Genomic DNA, 27,207 nt, shown 5'->3' on the forward strand with positions numbered 1-27,207 from the left:
GTAACTAAGACACAGAAAAATATAGAAATATATAACACAAATCTATAACTTCTGAATATATACTCAAAACCAATTTCTATCCTTAGGCCCATTGAAATCCACAACCAACCCATGCTGTTCCCACAACTGTTTGGTTTTCTTCAGAAAATTGCAACACAACCCCATTGCAAAAGACAACACCTATGCAAACCATTGATAATGAAGCCTACAAGGAAACTTCATTCCTATATTCTAGCATCTTTGGTGAATAAACATACTCTGCACGCTCTCAAAAGAGAGACCAGGCTGCCAAGCCAGCCACAAAATCTATCTACAACTGTTTATTGCCTAGAGCAATGGTGGCACAAAGCTTATGGGAACACTAAATAACTGATTTGACTTTAACGCACTCAGTAAAGGGGAATCCATACTCAACGTTTAGTTGGCTGACAAAGAACCAGACAGTAGATTGTTTAGTGACCTAGAGGAAAAGTAAATAACCCTGGTCTAAATTAACTTTAAATCTGGTGCCAAAATAACTTCTCAATATCCTATTATACTCTTAGATCAGTGCCTTGTTCAACTCTCATCCAGGAAATTTCCTCCAGCAATAAGTGGAGACTCATAGACAAATATGCAGCTACTGAGAGACTTTAAACACACAGTCCTAAAAAGGATGTGTCTGCCAATTCTCTTACCTCAGGGCTAACAGAATTCCTTGGAATAGAAAGCAGAAATGACGTAAAAGAGAAAGGAAGTTACCAAGGAGTCTGTAAGCACATGAGCAAAGCTTATATGAATTCACAAAGTCAGATAGAGGCAGAAGAATGCACAGTCCTGCACAGATTATCCACAAGGTCTTCTGGCTTAATATTATAGCTTCAATTAGGTGTTTTAATGGGATTCCTGAGTATATAAATGAGTAAGTTTCTGATTCTTGTGCCTTTTTGGCTCCTTTTCTTTTGCTTTTAGGTCTTGACCCATCATGATGTGATACCTTTATTTTATCTCCCCTCTCTCTTTTTTAAGTTTTGTTGTATTTCTCTGATTTGTCACTATGTCTCTCCCCTCAAGTAGATGTCACTTTCAAACATGGATGCCTGCATCTACAAACTGCCATTACCTTTATTGTTAGGGATTCCAGGTGTTTGCTAAGTGAATCTGTATTCCAGTGAAATCATGCTGTAATCCTGAGTGTGACTGAATTCCAGTCATATCACATATACCTGGAAGGTCTTTGGATGTGATCCCTTGGTAGAGCAGCCATGTTGCTAGATTAAAATTCATATACATTTGACATAGCATATAGTCTTCTAAATACATTAATTTTACACATATGAAAGGCTAGTCTTAGCGTTAGACAAAGAAATGTCTTTTAAAACCTAAATTTTTGCAGAAACCCTTTGCTATATAAGACGATAAAACAAAGGGAAGCTGAAGAGAAGGCTCAGCCCTAAATAAGATGTTTACACTGTTTCCTTAAGTTTTAAAATTTTGATGCATAAAGAATAGAAAGACAAAAGTGCTGCAAAATCATTTTATAAGGTTGATGGTATAATGTCAATGTTGAAGTCATAACAGCTCCATTTAATGGCACTGAACTTATAGAGTACTACCCTAGCCTATAGTCACATATGGATGATGGAGGAGCTATGGAATCTCTAAGAGAGATGTGCATAGTATTGACAGATGAGTCATAATAGAATGCATCAATACTATGGCCACATTTATAACCTTAATTAAACTGAGAAAAATTAACATGAATGTATTATGACAACATGAAGATTTAGTAAAATAAAAATAGTAGGCTCTACCTGTGGACTTCTCAACCCAAGACTTTGTGACTAGGTTTACAGTTCTAGACAGGAATATGCTGCTGCAGATTACATCCCAAATCTAATCAGAAGTGACTTGTTATTTCTACAATGGTTTTGTCACTATTGGTCTAATGTTGCCTTCTTATCTGTATTTTGTTATTTTTATTAGTCAATTTTATGGTAACTAAAAGTAATTAAAAATCTGTAAACTTCAAAACAAAGGGACATAATGACAAAATCAGTTACTCAAAACTTACAAGTATGTACATCTAGATAATATATATATATATATATATATATATATATATATATATATATATATATTTCCCAAGGATTTACTTATTCAGAAAATATGTAGCCTAAAAGTGTGTTATATTTATTTCAGTATGTTATGTTGTATAAAATAGTGTATATTACAGAAAATTATAAACTATGTAATTTAAATGTAATATTAATTTCAATGTAAGTTATGTTGACTGGTGGGTCTCATAACAATAAATCTGTATTAAATTACACATTCACTAAATTATTAGTGCCTTTTGGGAAATAAGAATTGTATCCTTCATTGAGTAGCTTCCTGAGAGATTACAGCAATTTAATGCTGAGGTTCTGTACCCCACCAATCTTCTAGTTCAGGGATAAATATTTTACAGTAAGTTCAGGAATTTTATATATATGCTAGGCTTTACTCTTAGAAAGAGCATGCCTACTGTTAAATACAAATGTTGATAAATTGCTAGAGAATGAAACAAACTGAAATTCAGAATAGGATAGAAATCAGTGGTCAAGAAAACAAAAAGTATAGTAACCCAAGAATCAAATTTGTGTAGACTTGCAGGCCAGTTTTGCCAATAGAATAAAAATTTCAAACCTAAGATCAAACCTAAGAAGATCAAACCTAAGGATAATAGGTTAGGAAGAGAGTGAAGATTCCCAACTTAAAGTAGCAGTAAATGTTTTCAACAGAATTAAAGAAGAAAATTTCCCTAACCTAAAGAAAGTAATGCTGATAATCATAAAAAAACTAGAGAACTCCAAATAGATTGGAACAGAAAAGAAATTCCTCATGTCACATAATACTCAATATGCCAAATGCATGAAACAAAGAAAGAATATTAAAAGGAGTAAGGGAATAGGTCAAGTAAATATAAAGGCAGACATATCAGAATTATACCAGACTTCTCACCAGACTGAAGATGTCATAAAGACCCCAAGAGAACATAAATGCCAGCCTAGGCTACTATATGCAGCAAATCTCTCAATTAACATAGATGGAGAAACCAAGATATTCCAAGACAAAACCAAATTAGCACAATATCTTTAAAAATCCAGCCCCGAGGCACAAAGGATAATAGATGATAAAGGAAAATTCCAACACAAAGAGGGAAACTACACCCTAGAAAAAGTAAGAAAGTAATCTAACTTCAACTAATCCAAAAAAAGATACCCACACAAACATAATTCTATAACAACAAAAATAGCAGTAAACAACTATTATTGGTCCCTAATATCTCTCAACATCAATGGGTTCAATTCCACAATAAAAAGACACAGATTAACAGAGTGGATATGCAAAGAGGGCACAGCATTTTGCTGCACGCAGGAAACACACCTCAGTAACAAAGACAGACACTATTTCAGAGTAAAAGGCTTGAACAATATTTCCAAGCAAATTGTCCCAAGAAACAAGATAAAGTAGCCATACTAATATTTAATAAAATTGACATTCAACCTAGAGTTATCAAAAAATATAAGGAAGGACACTTCATATTCATCTATCCTGAATATATATGTGTGCTCCAAATGCAAGGGCACCTACATTCATAAAAGGAACTCAAAGCACACATTGTACCTCACAAAATAGTAGCGGGAGACATCGATACCCTACTCTCATCAAGGGTCAGATTATGGAAACAATAGCTAAACAGAGACATAGAAAAACTAAGAGAAGTTATGAACCTATCTATAGAATATTTCATCCTAAAACAAAAGAATATACCTTCTTCTCAGCACCTCATGGAACCTTCTCCAAAATTGACCACATAATCTGTCACAAAACAGGGCTCAACAGATACAAGAAGATTGCAATAATCCCATGCATCCTGTCAGGTCATTATAAACTAAGGCAGGTGTTCAATAACAACATAAACAACAGTAAGTCTACACGAACATGGAACTGAACAATGCTCTACTCAATGACAACTTGGCCAAAGAATAAATATAGAAATTAAAGACTTTTTAGAAATTAAAGAAAAGGAAGGCACAGAATACCCAAATTTATGGGACAAAATGAATGCAGTCCTAAGAGGAAAAGCATCAAACCTCTGAGTGCCTCCAAAATGAAACTGGAGAGAGCATACACTAGCAATTTGACAGCACACCTGATAGTTCTAGAACTAAAAGAAGCAAATACACCCCGGAAAAAAGAACTATACAGCGAATCAATAAAAACCAGAAGCCAAACTAACCAGCAGGTACAGAGGGAACATCCAGATTAACAAAATCAGAAATGAAAAAGGAGACATAACAACAGACTGAGGAAATTCAAAATATCATCACATCCTTCTACAAATGTCTATACTGAACAAACAGGAAAATCTGGATAGAATAAACAATTTTCTACACAGATTCTAGGTATCAAAGTTAAATCAGGATCAGATATACCATCTAAAGAGTCCCATAAATCCTAAAGAAATAGAAACAGCTATTAAAAGTCTCTCAACCAAAAAAAAAGCACCAGATAAATTTAGTGCAGAATTCTGTCAGACCTTCTTAAAAGACTTAATATCAATACTGTCCAAACTATTCCACAAAGTAGAAGCAGTAGGAACACTAACCAATTCCTTCTACGAAGGCACAATTATGCTTATAACTAAACTACAGAAAGATCCAAAATGGAAAGAGAACTTCAGAAAAATTCCCTTTATGAATATCTATGCAAATGTACTCAATAATATTTTTGCAAACTGAATCCAAGAACACATCAAAAAGATCATCCACCATAATCAATCAGGTTTCATCCCAGTGTTGCAATGATGCGTCAATATACAGAAATCTATCAACCTAATCCACTATATAAAAGACAAAAACTCAAAGAAAAAAAACACATGATCATCTCATCAGATGTTGAGAAAGCATTTGACAAAATTTAACAAACCTTCATGTTAAAAGTCTTGGAAAGACCAGGAATTCAAGGCCCAAACCTAAACACAGTAAAAGCAATAAACAGGAAACCAGTAGTCAACATCAAACTAAATGCAGAGAAACTTGAAGCAACCCCACTAAAATCAAGGACTAGACATGGATGCCCATTCTCTCCCTCCCTAACTGAATATCATACTCAAAGTCTAAGACAGAGAAATCAGACAACAAATGAAGGTCAAAGAGGTACCAATTGGAAGGGAAGAAGTCGCAGCATTACTAATTGCAGATGACATGGTAGTCACTTAAGTGACTCCAAAAATTCCATCAAAGTACTCCTAACCCTGATAAGCAACTTACGTAAAGTGGCTGGATATCAAATTAATTCCAACAAATCGTTAGCCTTCCTCTACTCTAAGGATAAACAGGCTGAGAAAGAAGTTAGAAAAATGACACCTACCATTATAGTCACAAATAATATAAAATACCTGGGTGTGACTCTAACCAAGCAAGTGGAAGCTCTGTATGACAATAATTTCAAGTCTCTGAAGAAAGAAACTGAAGAACATCCCAGAAGATGGAAATATCTCCCATGTTCATGAATTGGAAGTATTAATGTTGTAAAAATGGCCATATTGACAAAACAATCTATAGATTCACTGCAATCTCCATCAAAATCCCAAGTCAATTCTTCACAGAGTTAGAAAGAACACTTTGCAAATTCATTTGGAAAAACAAAACCCCAGAATGCTGAAACCTATACTCAAGAATAAAAGAACTTCTGTGGAAACCCCCATCTAGGACCTCAAGCAGTATTAAAGAGCAATATTAATTAAAAAGAGTATGGTATTGGCACAGAGACAGGCAGGTAGATAGAAACAAAGACCCAGAAATAAACTCACGTACCTATGGTCACTTGATCTTTGACAGAAGGTGCTAAAATCATCCAGTGGAGAAAAGAGCATTTTCAACAAATGGTGCTGGTTCAACTGGAGGTCTGCATGTAGAAGAATGCAAATTGATCCTTATATCCTTGTCCAAAGTGCAAGTTCAAGTGGATCAAGGACCTCCACATAAAACCAGATACACTAAGATTAATAGAAGAAAAGTGGGAAGAATCTCAAACACATGGGCACTGGGGGAAATTTCCTGAACACAACACTAACGACTTATGCTCTAAGATTAAGAATCAACAAATGGAACCTCACAAAATTGCAAAACTTTTGCAAGGCAAAGGACACTGTCATTAGGACAAAATCACAACCAATCGAAGGGGAAGAAAAATCTTTCCCAATCCTACATCCAAAAGAGGGATCCAATATATACAAAGACCTCAAGAAGTTGGACTCCAGAGAATTAAATAACATTATTAAAAATGGGGTACAAAGCTCAATATGTATTTTCAACTTAAAAATACAGAATGGCTAAGAAGCACCTAAAGAAATATTCAACATTCTTAGTCATCAGAGAAATGTAAATCAAAACAATCCTGAGATTCCACCTCACATCAGTCAGAATGGCCAAGTTATAAAACTCAGGTGACAGTAGATGCTGGTGAGGATGGGGAGAAATAGTAACACTACTCCAATGTTGGTGGGATTACAAGCTGTACAACCACTCTGTAAATCAGTTTGGAAGTTCCTCAGAAAATTGGACAGAGTATAAACTAAAGACCCAGCTATACCATTCCTGGGCATCTACCCAAATTTTCTCCAATATATAACAAGGACACATGCTCCAATATATCCATAGCAGCCTTATTGATAATAGCCAGAAGCTGGAAACAACTCAGATGTCCCTCAATATAGGAAAGGATACAGAAAATGTGGTACATTTATACAATGCAATTCTACTCAGCTATTAAAAACAATGACTTCATGAAGTTCATAGGCAAAAGCATGAAACTAGAAAATATCATCCTGAATGTGGTAACGCAATCACAAAACAAACAAACAAACAACCCACATATTGTATTTACTCACTGATAATTGGATATTAGGCCAAAAGCTCAGATTACCCTAAATACTATCCACAGACTACATGAAGTTCAAGAAGGAGGACCACAAAAGTGCAGATGGTTCAGTCTTTCTTACAAGGGGGAACAAAAATATTAATAGAAGGAAATATAGAGACAAAGGTTTGGACTGAATGGAAGGCCATCCAGAGACTGCCCTACCTGGGGATCCAGCCCAATACACATACAGCCACCAAACCCAGACAATATTGATAATGCCAAGAAGTGCATGCTGATAGGAGCCTGATATAGTTGTCTCCTGAAAGGCTCTACCACAGCATGACAAATACTGAGGCAGATGCTCATAGCCAACCATTGAACTGAGAACAGGAAAGAGCCAGAATAAGCATTGTAGGAGCTGAAGCAGTGTGCAACACCATAAGAACAATACCAACCAATCAGAGCTCCCAGGGACTAAACCATTATTCAAAAGTACACACATGAACAGACCCATGGCTCCAGCTGCATGTGTAGCAGAGAATGGCCTTGCTGGGCACCAATGGGAGGAGAAGCCCTTGGTTCTCCCAAGGCCCTATGCCCCCTCCCTCTTCCTCAGTGTAAAAGAATGTCAGGGCATGGATGTGGGATGGAGTGGGTGGATGGGTAAGGGAACACCCGCATAGAAGAAGGGATAGAGGGGATGGGATAGGGGGCTTATGGATGGGAACAGGGAAAGGGAATTATATTTAAAATGTAAATAAAATAAAATCCAATTAAAAAAAAGAAGTGTGCATTCTCCTTTCATTAAACTGATATAGTCAAGCCCTTGAATGTCTAATTTTTTTATGCTCCACAACTGAGTATTAACTTGACTCCTCACATGCTAAGGGAAAACATCTGCCTGCCATAATTTTAAATTGGTATTTTCTATTTCCTAACAACTGGATTTGATACTGAATAATGTAATGACATTATAATTCCCACTTTTTATTTGACTTGATTAACTCATTGATCTTATCCATTGATGTTCCTACAATGTCATGTTCTGCTCAATTTCTGCCTCCACAAACCACAAATGCCATGGGACAAATTGTGATCCCAATGTTATTAAATGGGAACAAATTGTTTGAGTTTGTTCTTCATCTCAATTTTAAGGCTGATTATGGACTATTCACTTTATAGGTCAGACAGTGTGCTTAAAATAATATCTCTCAGATAATGTCTTTTTTCATGTTGCTTTCTTATTCCTGAGTAAGATATCAGCCTTTATCAAAAAGAAGTTTAATTCATAATGAATTCATAAATGTTTACAACTTTATACATACTCAGTTTAGTTGTTTAAAGTGAATGTTATCAGTTTTATTTGTCTGTGCTTATTCTCAAGCTAATTTGGGAGGTTATATATGAGTAATGATATCATGGGATATTACCTATCTACATATCTATACCCAACTATTAATATACATATATTTCTATATATTAATGCTTAATCATTATTTACATTACATCTTACCGTATGCTTTGTCTTTTAAAAAGATTTCTCTATTTGTATTTCAATGTATAACACTCAAGTAATAAATATTAAAGCTCAATCATTTCTCAAATTCATCCATCACGAGCAGTGTTATTACACTCTTATAGACAATGAATTCTCTATAGTTTAATTTACTTGATACAGTGATATATTTCTGATATCCTATATTGATATATTACTAGTGTATTTGTTGGTAATTTAAAACAAATGTATATCATATGCTGATAAGCTAAAATATTTTGTACCAAATAGATAGCAATGATATGCTGATTAACAGAGAATATGACTTTTACATCATAAAAGATTATTTTAACATCCCAGAACTTCTAAATAATATATAATTTTTCAGGAAGCTGATTAGCTTGTAAATTACTTTATTTCATATTAGAAGGTAATCTTATAGTTTAATAAGATAAATTATAATATTGCATAATTGTAATCACAAGCATTTGACAAAAACAGAAAGCAATGTTTGTTAAGAAATTGAATTCATCAAAGATAATATAAGAAATACGTGTGAAAATTGAGGTTGAACACATCAACCTTCACAGCTAATGCCTTATTTAAGTGGAATAAAAGATTTCTTTGAAACTTCAGCTAATATGAAACCCATTGGATGGTTAAGAATGGTAGATGAGGAAACTTCTGTTTCTGTTTTCAATAGTCACCATTCATATTTTTAAAACACACTTTACAAAAGAACTTTTAATACAAAACACTTGAAAAATTTAACTTTATGTTCTTCATATGAGATAAATGAAAATATGATTTATGTAATTTTTTATCGCACCTAAGGAGAGTACCAGAAAGAGAGAGAAAACAGGTAAACCTTCTAGCCACCAACTCTGTTCAGATGCAGTCCTTCAGCAGAACTATAGTAACAAATAAACTATTATCTATAAGGAGAAATTGGGGCCATATTAATGAGAGTAAAATGCTGGCTGAAACATATTGTTTAAAAAGAGCATTTCCTAATTTAAGAGTAAAAATAAATGATTTTTTATGTAAGTAAATCTGCCTGCTCTAGTATTATATGTATTGTTTGAACATAAAATTAAATCACATAAGAACAAAATAATCACTGCATATGTTTTAGATATCACCTACTGATATGTAGAAAATTTATATTAAACAGTCATTATATTATTCAATTTACTTTTCCACAGCAGAACTTTATATAACGTACAGTGTATTGTCTTATTAAATTTTATAGTGTGTACGAAATGTACAAATATAATTTTACAATCATGTGTTTTATAGACATTCACGCAGAAATAAAATTTATATATAAAATACAATGTTTTGTCTTATTAAATTTTGTAGAGTGTTAAAATGTACAAATATAATTTTATAATCATGTGTTTTATAGACATCCACACAGAAATGAAATTTTGTTGATAACTGAAAGTCTCTTGACTTAATTACTTAGATGCTCTAGAAAGATATTTGGCTCCCTTGACACCATCAAGCTAATATTCACATAATTTTTGTAGGCTAGGTTTTCTAGTAGAAAGTACTTCCTAATTTATTGAAAGCTGTAAAATATTTTTAACTTTCAATCTTCCCTTCCAGTGAGAAAATTCTTGTTCATATATATATATATGTGTGTGTGTGTGTGTGTGTGTGTGTGTGTGTGTGTGTGTGTGTGAAGAAGAAAGCAAATACAATAAGTTAGTAAATAAAAAAATATTGTGACTTTATAAGCCCAAAGGAATTGAGATAAAGATATTGCTATAATTATTGTGCTGTACATAAATGGCAATCAATTAAAAGGACTGGTTATTAATCAATCAAGACCAGCTGGCAGAGAAAGAAAATAAGGCTTTTATGAGTGAATAACTGAGCAATATCAATATTGATTCAACACATCTACAGAGAAGACAGCTATGTGACCTTGGATACTCAGTCTCCTTAGATATCACAAATATCCTGAGCTTTCTGTCATTCAGCTGTTCATGAAAGGATACTTGTCTCATCAGAGCACTCAATGGACACTTTATTTCCCAATCAACCTTGCCTCATTTGAGTGACCTTGGGTGAATGTGCAAATCAGAGGTCATTCTCTCTATATAGCTTTTTGCTGACCATCGACAAGGGGGTTTCAAATGAGCCTTCTTAGAAATGTAATGACAATCAGATTCTACGTTGTGATTTTATTATTGCAGGCAGTTGTACACTTTAAAAGGTCTGTGGGAAGGGGTTTTCTCAAAAAAAAAATACAGAAAGCAGTGAGCAGTAGGAAACAAAGCACAGAAATCGTCAAACTCATGAGACAAAGAGGTTACATGTCAGCTTATTTATGGAAGAGACTGTCACAAGCTAGAAGAAGATTCAACATGAAAAGTCTTGTCTATTTTATTTGCTATTTGGTTTCTAAATCCTGTGGGAAACATTGCATTCCAGATCAGTATGATTCTTGCCTCGGATTGTCAAACTTACATTCCCATTTTCACACTGACATTTCTGACATGCATTCAACATGTACAGCTTTGTAAATGGTTCTATTGCAACATAGTGCGTTTGCCATTTTATTCAACAGTTATGCTCATATTTAGTTTGATAACAAAACGTGCATATGTTTGTGTGTGTATTACAAGATATATTGCTGCAAAGTGACTATATTCATTTTAAATTCTTAAGAACTTATTTCTTATGGCTGTCTATATAGATTTTATTTAAACTATAATATCTTTAATATATGTATTGTAAATACGTAAAATATGTGCCTTAATTTACCTGTAGTATATCAACTGTTTGAAAGAAGTGCTTTGTCATTCTTCTTATAACCCATACAACTTGAAATGTAAATTCAAAAACTCCTTTTATTAAATTCTTCATGTAAAAATGTATAGAACTGAGTAGTGAAGAGGATTGTTTTATAATTGATATCGTCATTTAAATGAAATTGAATTTAACTGTTTCTTCTAAAACAAATATAAATTTTAGATACCTGATTCTCAGATATCTTGATTCCAAATTTACTTCCTAATTCAATGAGATGCATTATGGAAGAATCAAAGCAGCCTGTCACGCTGACTCAAGACACCAATCTGCATGTCATTCTTCTGTAATGTTTTCAAGATGGAGTAAACTAAGCCCAAACCCCCAAAATTTAGCTTTCCTGCACAGTGAGTGGGAGGAGCGATCCTAAGTCATCTATGTTATAGTAAGCACTTTCCTTTTACTCTGGACTTCAGTGCTCTGTCAATCTAATATAATGTCTTTCTTTAGTATTTTGTCTATAGTACACAACATTCACACAAAATATATAAATGTGACTTTGTAAAAATGATATGAACAGCTTAAAATCTTTTTCTTTGTCTTGGCTTCCTTTCTCAAGACCAGGATGTACAATTACCAACCTAGGAAATGTTGAAGTTTAAAATATTATGCTCCAAATCAAGCACTTTAAAAAACATATAAGACTTTATTAAAATGCAGTTGTATGTTCAATTAAATGTTTTAAAAAATATGTAAAAATAAGTAGATTGCTTACCAAGACCATGCCTGTGTGTTGACATCGGTGGTAAAACAGTCCATGTCTTGGTTTTAGGATTGTAACATTCAACTGTGTTCAAAGTCTTTAAGCCATCTCGACCTCCAATTACAAAGAGCTTATCATCAATGACGGCAACACCGAACTGAAGCCTTCTGCCATTCATCATTCCTGCCTGAATCCACAGATTTGTTCTGAGGTCATACTTCTCTATGGTTGTAGCCCCTGATAGAACATAAAATCAAATGGTCATCAATCTTAGTGAATCGATGAACAGCTTGAACAGTACAATGTAAATTAGAATGCAAAAACACAGTAGATACATCTATTTGTCTTAGAGAAAAGCATGACATGAAAACAAAAGTAATCATAAGACATTAACTTTATTTTGTTCTTCCTTGTGTAGACTAATAATCAAAATAGACACATATATCCAGTGTTTATTTGTTTAACAGTAACAATGTTGAAAATGAACAGTCAAATTTTAAAACATCTCTGTCTTATTTTTTGTTATTTAAAGTATATTTTATAATCTTAGTTTGTAAAAATGTCTGAGTACACCTTTAAATGAAAAAATTATGTTTGTTATTTATCTGTAACAATTTCTGAAAGTAAGAATATGTTAATTTAAACAAGCATAAATGGGCTAGAAACATTTGTTTTTACTTCTATATCTCTATCCACCCATCTATCTATCTATCTATCTATCTATCTATCTATCTATCTATCTATCTATATCTATATCTATATCTATCTATCTATCTATCTATCTATCTATATATATATATATATATATATATATATATATAGAGAGAGAGAGAGAGAGAGAGAATGGTAGATAGACAGACAGGCAGAGTACAAGGTGCTTTCTGTAGGCTTGGATGGTGTGTGTTTGATATCTAGAACCCACTGAGTAGAGGGAAAAATTAATCTCACATGCTCCTAATTGATCTTTATATAAGCCCTATGGCATAAAGGGGTCACATACATACACTGCACAAATAAAATAAATAAATGCACTTTTATTGTGAATTGGAAGATGTTTAATATATATTTCCCATGATGTTTAACTTTCCTCAAAATTGTCTGAAGAGTAGAATAATAATATTTACACACATAAAATGTAATTCTATCCAAAGTAATTATAATATAATCTCTAAATAATGGCTCTTTTTCTGAAAAATGTATATAACTTTCAGAAATAAAATAACTCATAAGAGAAAACTTGAAAATGTCTAAGTTAAACTGGCTTCTAAAAATAGCATTATCAGTTTTTGCTATTTTATAAAATATGACTGCTTAGAACATATTCACAAGTATTATATGACACAAAATGAATAAGAGCTTCTGGACTCATTGTTTAGCCTCAATTCACCAATATTTCAACTTAATAAATGAGGCATGAGTTTTGTGTACTTTCAAATATCAATGCTCTATTTTAATTACAATAAAAAGATATTGATTTTGCTTAGATAACATATATCTCCAAGTGGATTGATTAACTTCGTAGACTATAAGTAGCAATAAAGAAATAATTATGAATAACCTGGAAGCAGAAATTTTACCAGTTAATGTAACATGATATAATTGACTCTCAATTTATCTTAAAAAAATTAAATAATGATCATGTAGAATCTTAAATGTTGAATTATCTGACATAAGTAAAAATAGAAGCATTATTAAATAATCATGGATATGTATATGCATATGTGTTTATGTAATTTTTAAAAAATTAATATATTTATTTTAAACTCAAATGTATTTGCTCCATTTCATTCCATTGTTCAAAAATATATTCTCTGAGCTGTCTTGCATCATTGAATGATTTTAAGATTAACTGACCATTAGCGAAGTTCTAGTGCTTGCCTCCGTAAACTAACAGTAAGGTCCTTTTGCTAAAGACAGAAACTTTATAACTCATTGAACCTGGCCAAGTCAAGCTGATGGATACTTTCAAGCTTAATTCTACTATTTAATGTTCATGGAACTGTGAAGTTATTTTCATAGAACTAGAGGAGCAGGTAAACATCAACCCAACCTCAAATCTTTCAATATACGAGGATGACTTTCTTGTAATATACACTGAGACAATAGTGGCACAAAAGGTGCAGGAGTAACCAACCACAATCTGATTGGATTTAAGACCCAATTCATGACATGAGACACATGCCTGACACTTCTCAGATGATCAATGACTCTGGAATTGTTTGCCATGGACCTAGGGAAAAAGGAAATATCCCTGTTTTGCTAACAGAACATAAAATGACTTCTAATCAAATTCATTTATACTTACAGATCCGTCCCTTACTCAGCTATTATTAGAGGTTTTCCTGCTGTAGGTGGAACACCTACAGCATCTACAACTAGATGATGTGCAGAGACTGAGAGAGACCTTGGAACAACTCAGTTCTAAATTTGATATTTCTCTAAATCTTCATTACTCAGGGAACTATGCAGGAAAGGAAGCAGAAGATTGTGAAAACACAGTAGTAAAGGAAGACAGCAAAAAGCAACATCTCCAATACACATAGGAACACAAAGGGACTAGCAACCTGCACATGGTCTGAAGAGATGGTTATCATACTGTCTAATCCAAGTGAAGCACTAGCACTGAAAGGGGCTTGGATACCAGTCCCCATCCCTAACCTAGATGCTATCTCCAAATAATAACTACTCAAAGAAAAATAAATCAGTTTAATCCAAAGGAGTCTTGTTGGGTATACAAACCATACTTAAGAGCATGCCCCATATTCAACAAGAGGTGGCCAACACAAAACAAACAACACTATTTTGGAGGATTTTTTTCCCCATAATTCTTTGACCACGGATTTCTAACTTTACAGGTCATTTGCTTATATTTACATTTCTGAATTTTTGTCTTTATGGGTTTTATTTTGTGTAAATATGTGTATTTTTCTTTATATATTCTTTGTTTTTCCTTTGGCTCATTATTTTGTTTTCATTTATTAGTATTTTTCCCAATTTGGTTTGTTTGTTTTTATTTTCTCTTCTTCATATTGTATTTCTCTCTTTTTAGATTTTTTTCTAATGAGTGAGAACAACAAAGGCTTAGGATTTAATTGAATGTGCAGGTGTGGAGGATCTGGGAGTTGTGTGGGAACAGTAATCACAACACATTATGCAAAGAAAAAATTAGTTTTAATTAAAAATAGTCCTTGAATTCTCAAACTTGGTGGCATTGGTATTACATACATGCCATATTAGAAAACAAAAAAAAAACTATATTCGATGACATATTTTTGTAATTAGCTATTGGCAAATGATAACAGAATAGTATAACTTAATATTGATCAACTCAATCTCTCTAGCCTCGTCCTGCAGGAATAGGAAAACATGAAAGCATTTGACAAAATACACTGCCTTATTATCTAAAACCTTGCTGGAAAGCATCACAGAAAACATGAAAAGGTGCTGTGCTCATCTATGGGATTACTTTGGTATGGATGAAGTTAATCTGGCCTGAGCAACCATGTGCATTTTTATTCATATGTGAATGTGTGGAGTTGATGTGTCAAAGCATTCTCCAAAAAAGTTAGGTAGCTTTTATATCTGAACAAATGATTTTGAGCTTTCATACTTTTTTTGCTTGCTTCAGTATTATAATGGAATCTACTCGCTTGCAACTCATCTCAGTTTTCATTATTGAAATTATACACTGAATCTATATTTTATGATTACTGAAAAGAAAACTGTCTCAAACTTGTGGGCTTAATAACACAAGTATATTTTCTTACTGCTGACAGTCAAAAATGTGACAGACTAAAATCATATTGACAGTATTGCCTTCCTTTCAGGGGCTCAAGGAGTAAAACTAGAAAATGTTTTCTTTTTATCTTTTCTATGTTCTAGCAATACCCATGTTCCTCACAGAGCCTTCTATAAACAAAGATCCAACAGCATCTCTCTGACATTATGGAATATGGGTTTATTTACAGTATTCTTTAAGTAAATGTTACATGTGTGTCTGTTACAACCAACATATTAGTCATCTCAATTCTTAATTTAATATGTTTCATTTTGATAACTTGTATGTGTGTGTGTATGTGTCTATTTGTGCACATATTTTTACCTGTGTGAGTACAGATAGCTATGGATACCAAAGAAGGATGATGCTGTGAAAATAAGAATGAATAATCAACAAGGTATGTTTTTTATTTAAGAACCATTTGATTTGGGGCTTGCTTATAGCTTTAGATGATTGCTAAAATATCATATTTTCAGGATGCACATAGGCATGTTGCTGGAGCAGCAATTGAGAGCTTTGTTCTCTTATATGTAGGGAGCAGGCAGAGAAGGAGATGGGACTTGCCATGGGCTTTTTAACTTCAATACCCACCCCAGTGACAAATCTCCAGCAACAGCACACGTACTTCAACAACTATATTTTAACATCCTAATTTCTCTTACACATTTGCAGGAAATGGGCATGACAAAGAAAGAAGTAATGAAGTGTCACTTGAGGTTTACAAGCACTGATTTTCAAATATCAGAAGAGTGGCTCATTGGTTTTGCTTTGGTCAGGATAATCTGTTCAGGCAATGAGTCAAGCATGCACATAAACACCTGTGGTGCTTGGGTTATGGGACTTGGATTTCAAGTGGTTCTGTCATGGAGTACTGTTATCGTTAACCATTGGAAACACAAAGAATTCCAACTTAGTATAATAAGTACCCAGGAAGAATAGCTCAGAATGCTCTACAGAATGATAACCCACATAGAGCCAGGTAAATATATGACCTTGTCTAACTTGGCCTTAAGGTATTCTAGCATCTCCATCAACCACATTCTTTATATTACAATCATAATATTGAAAAATCTAGTATTAATAAAAAGGGAAAGTAGCCAGGTTCTCTATTTCATATGGGGTACTTCAAGGCTTCATTCAAAGAGGCAGAAAGAAAATACTAAATGAGGATAGAGTATGCTCAAACACATTGCAAATCATGTTAACTTCCCTAGTCCGGCCTCTGCATTTCCTGTAGTCCAATTAGTATGCATTCGTATTCTCTAAACCTTATCTCCAGACCCCTAGAGCTTAAGTCTTTCCACAAATAATATTTCTCTTTATATGTAGCTGAGCGGAAAAGATATCAGTGACAAGGACATGAGTATATTTTGTGAAACATTGTCAACCAAAAGCAATGAGGTGTATCACACTTCATTCCTCAACAGTGCTTCATTATACACAGTTTAAGAAATACATAGGAGAGAATAATTTGCATTTGTGGAGAATACATACACTGGCCAAAATAATTGGCTATTTTCTTATTTGGCTATTTTGCTTCATAAATATTTTAGCTATATGTGTTTAAGTGTGGGTGCATGTATATGTGTATGTGTTTGTATATGTGTTTTGTAGGTACACATGTGTGCAGGTATTCATGCCAATGTGGAAAGTCATCAAAGATCAGTGTGATGTCTTGCAGTCTACTCAGCCAGTCCCTAAATCTGTAGTTTGAGACAGAGCCTTATTAAAATTGAAGTGTAGTTAGAAGGCAGAAAGTCCCCATTCTTTCTGCTTGCCCTCAGGGGTTGAGTCCTTTTCCCCCATCCAATATCATATCCTGTTCCCCTCTTTCTGCACTCCCATCACCTTTCCCTCTCATGTCCCTCCCTCCCTCTCATCTTTTGTTTACTTTCTTCTCCCTTCCAAGGACTAAAGTATCCTAACTTGGACCCTTCAGCTTGTTGACTTTTTTGAGTTCTGTGAACTGTATCTTGGGTATTATGTACTCTTTTTTTTTTTTTGGTTAATATCTGCTTTTAGTGAGAAGACATCATGCGTGTTGTTTTGTGTCTGAGTTACCTCACAAGGCCCTGAGGACCAGTAGACAGAAACAGAAAGAATGGAAACAGGCAAACTTAAGAGAAAGGAGGTTGGGCGGACCCTCTAGAATGTACCAGAGAACTGGGAAGTAAGAGCCTCTAAGGACTCAAAGGGAGGGACCCTAGATTAAATGCCCCACAGTGGGGATAGAGTACTTATTGAACACAGATGGTTATCAAGTGAGGGTTGGGGTTGTCTTCCCATAGCCAAAATTCTTCCTGTCTGAAAGAAATGTAGGGATGGAAATGGAGAAGAACCTGAGGAAAAGAAGTTCCATCAATAAACAGTTCCAAAGTGAGACCCAGCTTAAGGGGAGGCCCTAAGACCTGACAACATTACTGAGGCTATGTGGCATTTACAAAAAGGGACCTATCATAACTGCTCTCCAAAAGACCTAACAAGAAGCTGAAAGAGCCCGATACAGGTTTGTGCATCCAACCAATAAACAGAAGCTGCTTACCCCTGTCGTTGAATTAGGGAAAAGTTGGGGGAAGCTGTGGAGGGGGGCAATCCTACAGGAGAACCAGCAGTCTCAACTAACCTAGAACACCTAGATCTCTCAGACACTGGATCACCAACCAGGCATCATACACCAGCTGAGATGAGGCCCCCAACACATATTCAGCAGAGGACTTTCAGGTCTGGGTTCATTCAGAGAAGATGCACCTAACCCTCAAGAGACTGGAGGCCCCAGCAAGTTTAGAGGTCTGGTCGGGTGGGTAGGGTGGGGACATCCTTGTGGAGCCACAGGGGGTGGAGTGGGGAGGAGGTATGTGGAACTGTGGGGGGTGCTGGGAGGGTAATAAAACCTGGAGTTTAAAAATAAGTAAATAAATAAAAATTAAAAAAAAGAAAGTCTCAAAACCCTGTTTCTCCTTTAATAGTTCTAGAGTTACCTGCATACATGTATCCTGTCTGCCATGGTTATTTAAATGCGGTATCTTGTAATATTACCTATGCTCTTAAAACCTGAGACATGTTTCCAAGTACTACTTTGTAATTACCAAAATGTCAAATACATCTTTGATAAACACATTTTCTGCTAAATATTACTAGTAATATTCTTTAATAAATACCCCCAACCAATGTATTTTATTGTCTAGGTGTATTTGATCAAAATTATTATCACTATTTCTTTTAAATTTTTGAATTTGCAAATGACAGCTGTTCCTTTTTTTCTTTGAGAGTTATGCATTCTCTTTGGTGTTTGCTGTGCCAGAGAAAAGACATATACATTCTGGTTAATTTCAGATTTTTGTGCCTTAAGTAAAGGCAACAATTGTCATTACATTGATTCAAATGTCAATAAGAACATTGCTAGACCACTATTGTAGTAAGTAATCATTTTATAAAAGATTCAAAAGGCACCATTCATGTGAAGACAGAATAATAATTTGTTTATCTTTTTTTTTTTTTTTTCTTTTTTTTTTTTTAATTTTTTTTTTGTAATTCATATTCTTTATTTTTTTCCCTTTTTTTTTATTAACTTGAGTATTTCTTTTTTTTTTTTCTTTTTATTAACTTGAGTATTTCTTATATACATTTCGAGTGTTATTCCCTTTCCCGGTTTCCGGGCAAACATCCCCCTCCCCCCTCCCCTTCCTTATGGGTGTTCCCCTCCCAACCCTCCCACCATTGCCGCCCTCCCCCCATAGACTAGTTCACTGGGGGTTCAGTCTTAGCAGGACCCAGGGCTTCCCCTTCCACTGGTGCTCTTACTAGGATATTCATTGCTACCTATGGGGTCAGAGTCCAGGGTCAGATAATTTGTTTATCTTAATTAAATAATTATACATTGTCAATAATGTCTAAGAAATAAAGGTGGGTGCATCTTTTAAGTTTATGTTGTAAATCTTGTCCAAGAGCATCTTGACAATTTTTCTAACCTGCAGAACAGCATTTTTTGTGGAAAGGTACCAACTGTTTCTTTGATATTGATACTGGTAAATCTTGCAACAGTATTTGTAGCACACTAAATTTGGTATATATAATCAATCTCTAGAGTTACCCAATAATAAATATACACAACTAATCTAAAATAATGTCTAGTTTCATGAGTACATGTACAGATCCAGATTCATTTGGATAAACTATAGTTTGGCACTAGTAAACCTACAAAGTTTATTTCTAAGGTGGAGATTATTGCTGGCTAATGTTACATTATTTTGAAGATTCTCACAGAAGAAGTTTGCCTTCACTCTGTGAGCTTTAACCTTGTACAGCAAATGATCTGTAAAATGTATATTCTAATTTAATAAACCAACAGCATCCTAAATTAATGTAGCAATTGAATTCAATGGGAGTTCTCATCTCTAATAGGCAAAACATGTTGAAAAATGTTAATAAATTTGTATTTGCAACAGTATTTTTGCTCATTATTGATAATTCTTAAATTTGTAAGTTAAGATGAACCATGCCAGAACTGGTTTTAAAGCATATATTTAAATGGGTAGTTTTCTGAATAATGAAACCATCAGTAAAATTTGTCATAGTGCAATTTCACATGGAAACTGTGGAAAATTAATTGTGTCAGGATTACTACTGCCATGATAGGACACTGGAAGGAAGGTGTTTATTTCAGTTTACAACTCTCAGATCACATTGCATTATTGAGAGAATTCAAAGCAATAGCTCAATGGAAGAATGTGAAGCAGATATTCCAGCTTCGTCAAGTAACTAGAAAACATAGTCTTTGATATGAGAACAGCTAAAATGTTATTAAAAAGTTATCAAATACATTAAAATGTAAGGAAAAATTTCTGAGTAGTGATTTGTGAATTAATGAGCATCTAATTTTTTATAAAAGCTTTTGAGACTGAGGGAATTCCGTTTTTATAAAACTGTAATTAGAATTATTTTATGACTATTTTATAAATAAAACTTTAGTTATTTGCTGAGTATTCTTCACAATACAATTTACTGATCAATACTAACCTAACTTTCCAGCACAATATAATGAATTTTAATTTTTCACCTTTCTAAATTAATTTATATTAAATATAAATTATTCACAGAATTTAAGAACTCCTCATCTTCAGATATTTTTAATTTATTTTGAGAACCTCTGATTATAATAAAATATCACCCCCTTGACTTATGTTTCTGTTATGCACCCCCTTGACTTATGTTTATGTTATGCTTATGTTTCAAGGGTCCAGAGATGATATTCCTATGTCATTTTGATGATATGGGCACTGGAAAATGTAGCACGTTGTCTACATAGTACACAATCACTGATAAGTAGATATTAGCCCAAAAGCTCAAAATTCCCAAGAAATAATTCACAGACCATAAAGCTCAAGAGGAAGGAAGACTAAAGTATGGATACTTCAGTCCTTCTTAGAATGGAGAACAAAATACTCATGGGAGGAAATACAGGGACAAAGAGTGGAGGAGGGACTGAAGAAAAGGTCATCCAGAGACTGCCCCACCTGAGTTCCGTCCCATGTGAAGCCACCAAACCCAGTCACAATTGCTGGTGCTAAGAAGTGCTTTCTGACAGGAACCTGATATGGATGTCTTCTGAGAAGCTCTGCCAGAGTCTTACTGATATAGAAGAAGATGCTTGCAGCTAACCGTCGGACTGAGCAAAGAGACCACAATGGAGGAGTTGGAGAAAGGACTGAAGGATATGAAGGGATTTGCAACCCCATAGGAAGAACAACAATATCAACCAAACGACTCCACCAGAGCTCTCAGGGACTAAACCACCAACCAATGAGTACAGACAAAGTGACTCATGACTCAAGCTCCATGTGTAGCAGAGTTTCCCATTGTCTGGCATCAATAGGATGAGAAGCCCTTCGTCCTGTGAAGGCTCATTTCCCCAGTGTAAGAGAATGCCAGTGTGTTGAGGTGAGAGTGGGTGTGTGGAAATGGGAGCATCTTCATAGAAGCAGGAGGGTGGTGGAATGGGAGAGGGGGTAAAGCCAATAATATTTAAAATATAAATACATAAAATACCCAATAAACATTTTTTTAAAAAGAGCAATTGGAAAACTTGTAACATAAACAGAAGACATCAACATAATATACAAAGATAGAGAGGGACACGAGGGAAAATTATTCAAAAGTCCTTTGTAGAAAGTCAAGTCAAGCCAAGCATCAAATTCATCTAATTGTAAGGAGAGATTTGTCCCCATAATCTGATTACAATTTGGATTTGGAAGAATCCTACACACTATTCAAAAGGATACCTATGGCAAGATTTGATCCTTTACAGTTCTTAATAGAGGACATAACCAGCCACCGCAGACGAAATCTGAGATAATATGTGACTGTGATCTAAATTTCCACATATACTAAAGTAACAAAACTTTGTTAATTTTACTTGTATTTCATGATACAGAATGCACTTCCTTTTCATCCTTAATAGAAGTTAGGAGATACAATGGAAACATCAAATCCTTTCCCTCATGAGACAAGATGCAGGCTTTTTTAAAACACAGATGTTGAATAAATGGTCAAATAGTTATTGAAGTACAACCTCTGTAGATGAGTTCAATGATAAAAGCCAATGTGATGACAGCAATTAGTGTATATGGATTCTGCTTTCCCATTATAGATGGCGAGATTTGTTGCAATATGCATAATTCAATTATTTAGCAACATCATTTATCTTGAACACAGACAGCACAAAATTAAGTGATATGTTTTTTGAACTGACAAAATAGATGTCAAGAAAAGACACCTAGGCTGGTAATAAATCTACCTTCAACTCAATAGAAAACCCCAAAGGTTTTTTACAAAGCTTTTTGTCTATGGTTTTAATGGAACATTAATAAACTGAGTTACCTGACTTCCAAGGCTTTTTACAAACCAATAAATTAGAAAGAACTGGGGCAGCTGAAAGCAGCAAACAGCTAACACTGGGAGAGCAACCAGTGAAAACATGCATTGATTTACCACTGAGCAATCATTTATTGCTATTAAGTGGGAAAAATCAATTTATGAAATACTTAGAGAGACTCTTAGTCCAATACTGATGATGATCCGGAGGCTATCAAATCATTATGAAATGATTACAACATGAAATGTATTCGCTTTCAGAAAGCAGCTAATAAAGACAGGCATTTCAGGAAAAAATATCAAAAACAAGTTGTTTTTTACGATACACAGGATAACAGAGACAAAGCTTTAAAATGATTATAGCGATCATTATCTGTCACTTATTTCTTTAAGTTTTCATTGAATAAAACATTTCATCAATGCCATATATCCACATTATTTTATGAAAAAGAGAACTGTAGAACACATACTTTAAATAAATGCACATGACACTAGGACAGGTAAAATATTGCTTGAACACAGAGGGAAATTACTGTTTTCTTGCTACTTTATTATATAAGGAAGCTACATAAATATTACAACTACCACAATAATTTTCCATGTGCCAGGTAACCATCCAGAAATGTCATAATACTAGTGGCTGATGTAGGTGCTGAGAAATCAAATTTGAAACCTCTCTTAAGAGTTGCAAATTCTCTTAGCTTCTGAGTCAACTCTCCAGTCCCCAGTTCAATTTCTTTATAAAAATAAACTCACCACTATTGTGAAAAGAGGTTATTTGAAAATAATCATCAATAACAGTGGTTATGGAATAATAAATCCAGTGAGCAGAGCACAGATGCTAAAGGAAGAAAAATAGAGAATTTTGCTAGAAAATGTCTTGTGAATGGTTAAAGTCTAAGGAACCTTGAATGATGACTTATTGTGGATATTAGTATATTAAATAATCATAGTCCCATCATAATAACATTTTACCATTACTAATTTAAGTGCTCGATTGTAACTTACTAGAAAATAAATTCTTAATAGTTTGGACAGTCTCTATGAGAAAACAACTGAAGAAAATAACATACTAAATATACAATAGGTTTCATAGTCATTTGATTAATTATAATTGAGAAATAAAATAATATTAATTAATTATAATGAAAAGTTAATCAGTTATTGATGACCCATAATTAATTATTGATGAATAATAGTTATACTAATAATGGTTTTCACTGACACGGCTCAAATCAATTGGCAAGACTAACCATACCTAAATCTTTGAAATTGAGTCAGAGTAAGTCATTCCTCCTCTTAAATTGCTGTCAAGTACTTTGTCACATTGGTTACAAGTCTGGGTAACACTGAAAATTAGTAGCAAAGATGTGTAGTCATTGCTGTGACTAACCCTGATAATGGGATGGGTTGGCAGGGTGACTATGGGGGGGCACTTTCACTGAGACTCGTTGCAGAGGGGGAGATGGAGCCTAAAGTGATCACCTCTTGTACCTGGGCAGGATTCCCAGTAAAAAGTTATCCTTTTACTGGGTTGGGAGAGCAACCCAGCCACACAACTTTCACCCCAAAAGGTGTCTTCCCTACAGGATGTGCAGGGACAAAGATGGAATCGAGATACAGAGAATCGATAACCAATGACTACCCCAAATTGAGATCCATCCAATGGACAAGAATCAATCCCTGACACTATTAATGATACTACTATGCTCGCAGTCAGGAGCCTAGCATAACTGCCCCCTGAGTGACTCCACCCAGCAGCCTATGGGATCAGATGCAGAGAACCACAGTCAAACATTACATGGAGCTTGAGGACTCTTGTGCCAGAAGTGGGAGGATTGGGGGACCCAAATGGGATAGGGACTCCATAAGAAAACCAACAGTATTAACAAACTTAGACAATTGTCCTCCCACCCCCAGACACTGAACCATCAATCAGAGCTAGCAGGGGATGGACCTAGAACCCCTTAGCATATGTAGCGTATCTGCAGCTTGGTCTTCATGTAACCACATGGTTGCCCACCATCGGGAGCAGGGGCTTATCCTGAATCTGTTATATGACTGACTCTGGATACTTTTCCCCAAACTGGGCTTCATTGCTTGCCTGCACTGGCAGAGTATATGCCTAGTCCTTCAGTAACTTGATGTGCTAGGGTTGGGTGAAACCTGGGGCAGGGGGTTATCTCCCCCTTCATAGAGAAGGAAGCTGGAAAGGGGAAAGGAGTTATGTAAGAAGGGACTGGGCGGAGTTGGGGGAGCTAATATTGAGATGTAAAGTGAATAAATAAATTAATGAAAGAATAAATGAATGAAGTATTATTTTACAAAAAAAATGGTAGGAGGTAGTGTTAAAATATTGGGAGAAAAACAAGGTATATACAGAGCCAAGAGTGAGTGTTTAGAAGGATCAAGCATTAATATGAATGCAGAGAGTAAGATTGTAATATGAGGTTTCAGGTGCAGAAAAAGGACAGTTGCAAATTGAAAAATGCCATCAGCTCTACAGTCTGGCAAAGAACTTGGTTTTAGTTCCTCAATTCTCTATGAACATATGAAAGTCTGATCACAAAGGAAACAAACCAGGTTAGAAGAGGAAATTTCAATGCTACTAAGAAGTTGAGTTTGCCAGCACATAGAGTTGGTTTTGCTTGCTATTGTAAGCCATAGTAACAATGAGAATGATGAACAAAAAGAAAAATAAAAAGAAAGGGAACGCTGCAGATTTCCAAGATTTCTAGGATGATTAAGTTGGTGCTATAGAAGGTAAGATTAATAGAGAGGTATGCACCTTCAAAAGTGACACAAGTTTGCATGAATGAGAAAGATGTCTTGTAATTATCCTAGGAAGTGATTTGTTAAGACAGCACTAATCATAGAGACTCACTTGAAAGGCTTTGGCTGAGTGACCCTCCTCACATAAATCACACAAAGTCTAGGAGGTGTTCCCTCCCTTTAGCTTTTTAGTTGCTAGGAGACTGACAGCCAAGATCCAAGTGGGGTAGAGATGTTATGTCTCCTGCTAATACCCAATTTTACCAATAATGTGGGATGGATTTTCATGCATGCTGATTAGGGTTATGATGCTATCCCCACAGAATTCTAATGGAAGCCTGTGACCCACACAATGATCAATCAGAAATCATCAAAACATGAAATATTTGCCATAAATATACAGCTAAAATAATACCTGCACACAGAGAAATTGGGGTGTATTTGTCTAGGCTTTTATAAGTCCATCACATATTTCAGGTGTCAGAAGTAGAGCCCCAGTATATGAATATAGTAGTCTTTGAAAGGGTAAAACTCTTCCCTCACATCCCTCTTTTAATATACACACTCCTCCCTTCTGAAATAAAAAATGACTTATTTTTTTCAAAAGCCCCCACAGATAAAAGTTTACTTCTATGAATATTGAGCCTGTTTGTTTTATTTGGACACTTGAAGATGAATTAAATACATTCCTCATTTACAACATAAGGCTTTACTGGATTTTCGCAAAGAATATGTATTGATCATAAAGTGATAGTATTCATAAAAAGTGAAACCCTGGTTCATAGTTGATTTCATTATTTGGAAAGATGAAAGAAACATTAGTAGGAGAGACATCCTAAGTAGAGGATATAGAATACTGGGGCTAAATCTTGACTTTCTTTTCTGTCCTCATCTCATTTCCTGAGTTGGAGGATGGTTCAGGCTCTCTTCTTCACTGTGTCCCTCTGTTTTATTGCCAATAAACTGTAGCCTGAACATACTGAAGCTGGAGCTTTGCAATTCTATGTTGTTCTATTAATTATTTTTCCTTACACAGAAAAATTCTGAACAGAATAGTCATGAGCTGGATGATGAACTTGGGCCCTACAACTGAAAGAATGAGACCTTCCTCTTTTGAAAGTGCTAATAATATTAGTAAGTGTTTAATGGGATGTCAATAAGAATATATGACATGTTAAGGAGTCAATAAAAATATACAAACAAAAATCAATTCACTTCCTAATAATTAAATATATTTCATTACCAACAAATTTATAAAATATACTGTTTTAATATTACTATCATTATTTGAGATTTTCATTCATGTACTTTTTGTATTATATTTTCAATAAATCTGCCACAATTCCATTCTACTTAAAATAACCTTTATCACCTCTGCCACTTTTCTTTCACAAGTTCATATTCTGGCTAAACTTCCAACCAACCAAAAACAGTAAGAATAAAACAACAAAAAAAAAAAAAAACCAAACACACTTACTGTTGCCTCTAAAAACATCCACAGTAGCATGAGTAACCTCTTAGGGACAAAATTCCTTAATAAAACCTCATTCTTTCATTTCAGTCTTTCATTTATTAACTCATAAATCACTACAGCAGGGAGTTTCTTTTAATTAACTTGAGTATTTCTTATATACATTTCGAGTGTTATTTCCTTTCCCGGTTTCTGGGTAAACCTCCCCCTCCCCCCTCCCCTTCTTTATGGATGTTCCCCTCCCCACCCTCCCCCCTTTGCCGCCCTCCCCCTAACATTCTTACTTGGTTGCCTAACATTCATGATGAGAGTTTTATTGACTTGATAGTGGTAACAAAACAGGAGTTGGTGGACTTTAAATCAACATATAGCAATGATCTCCATGCATATGGGAGGTCCGTATTTTA

At 34.6% G+C, this 27,207-nt stretch overlaps 1 protein-coding gene across 1 annotated transcript in view; it reads right to left on the reverse strand.

The window, feature by feature from the left end:
* Klhl1 (kelch-like family member 1) overlaps positions 1–27,207 on the reverse strand; it is a 444,521-nt gene that overhangs the window by 82,934 nt on the left and 334,380 nt on the right. Inside the window, exon 7 of the mRNA NM_001394673.2 lies at positions 11,922–12,146. Coding sequence (NP_001381602.1) covers positions 11,922–12,146 — 225 coding nt within the window. The remainder of the gene's footprint in view (positions 1–11,921; positions 12,147–27,207) is intronic.

The sequence above is a fragment of the Rattus norvegicus genome, chromosome 15 (assembly GCF_036323735.1).
Source record: "Rattus norvegicus strain BN/NHsdMcwi chromosome 15, GRCr8, whole genome shotgun sequence".
In the NCBI taxonomy this organism is placed as follows: Eukaryota; Metazoa; Chordata; class Mammalia; order Rodentia; family Muridae; genus Rattus; species Rattus norvegicus.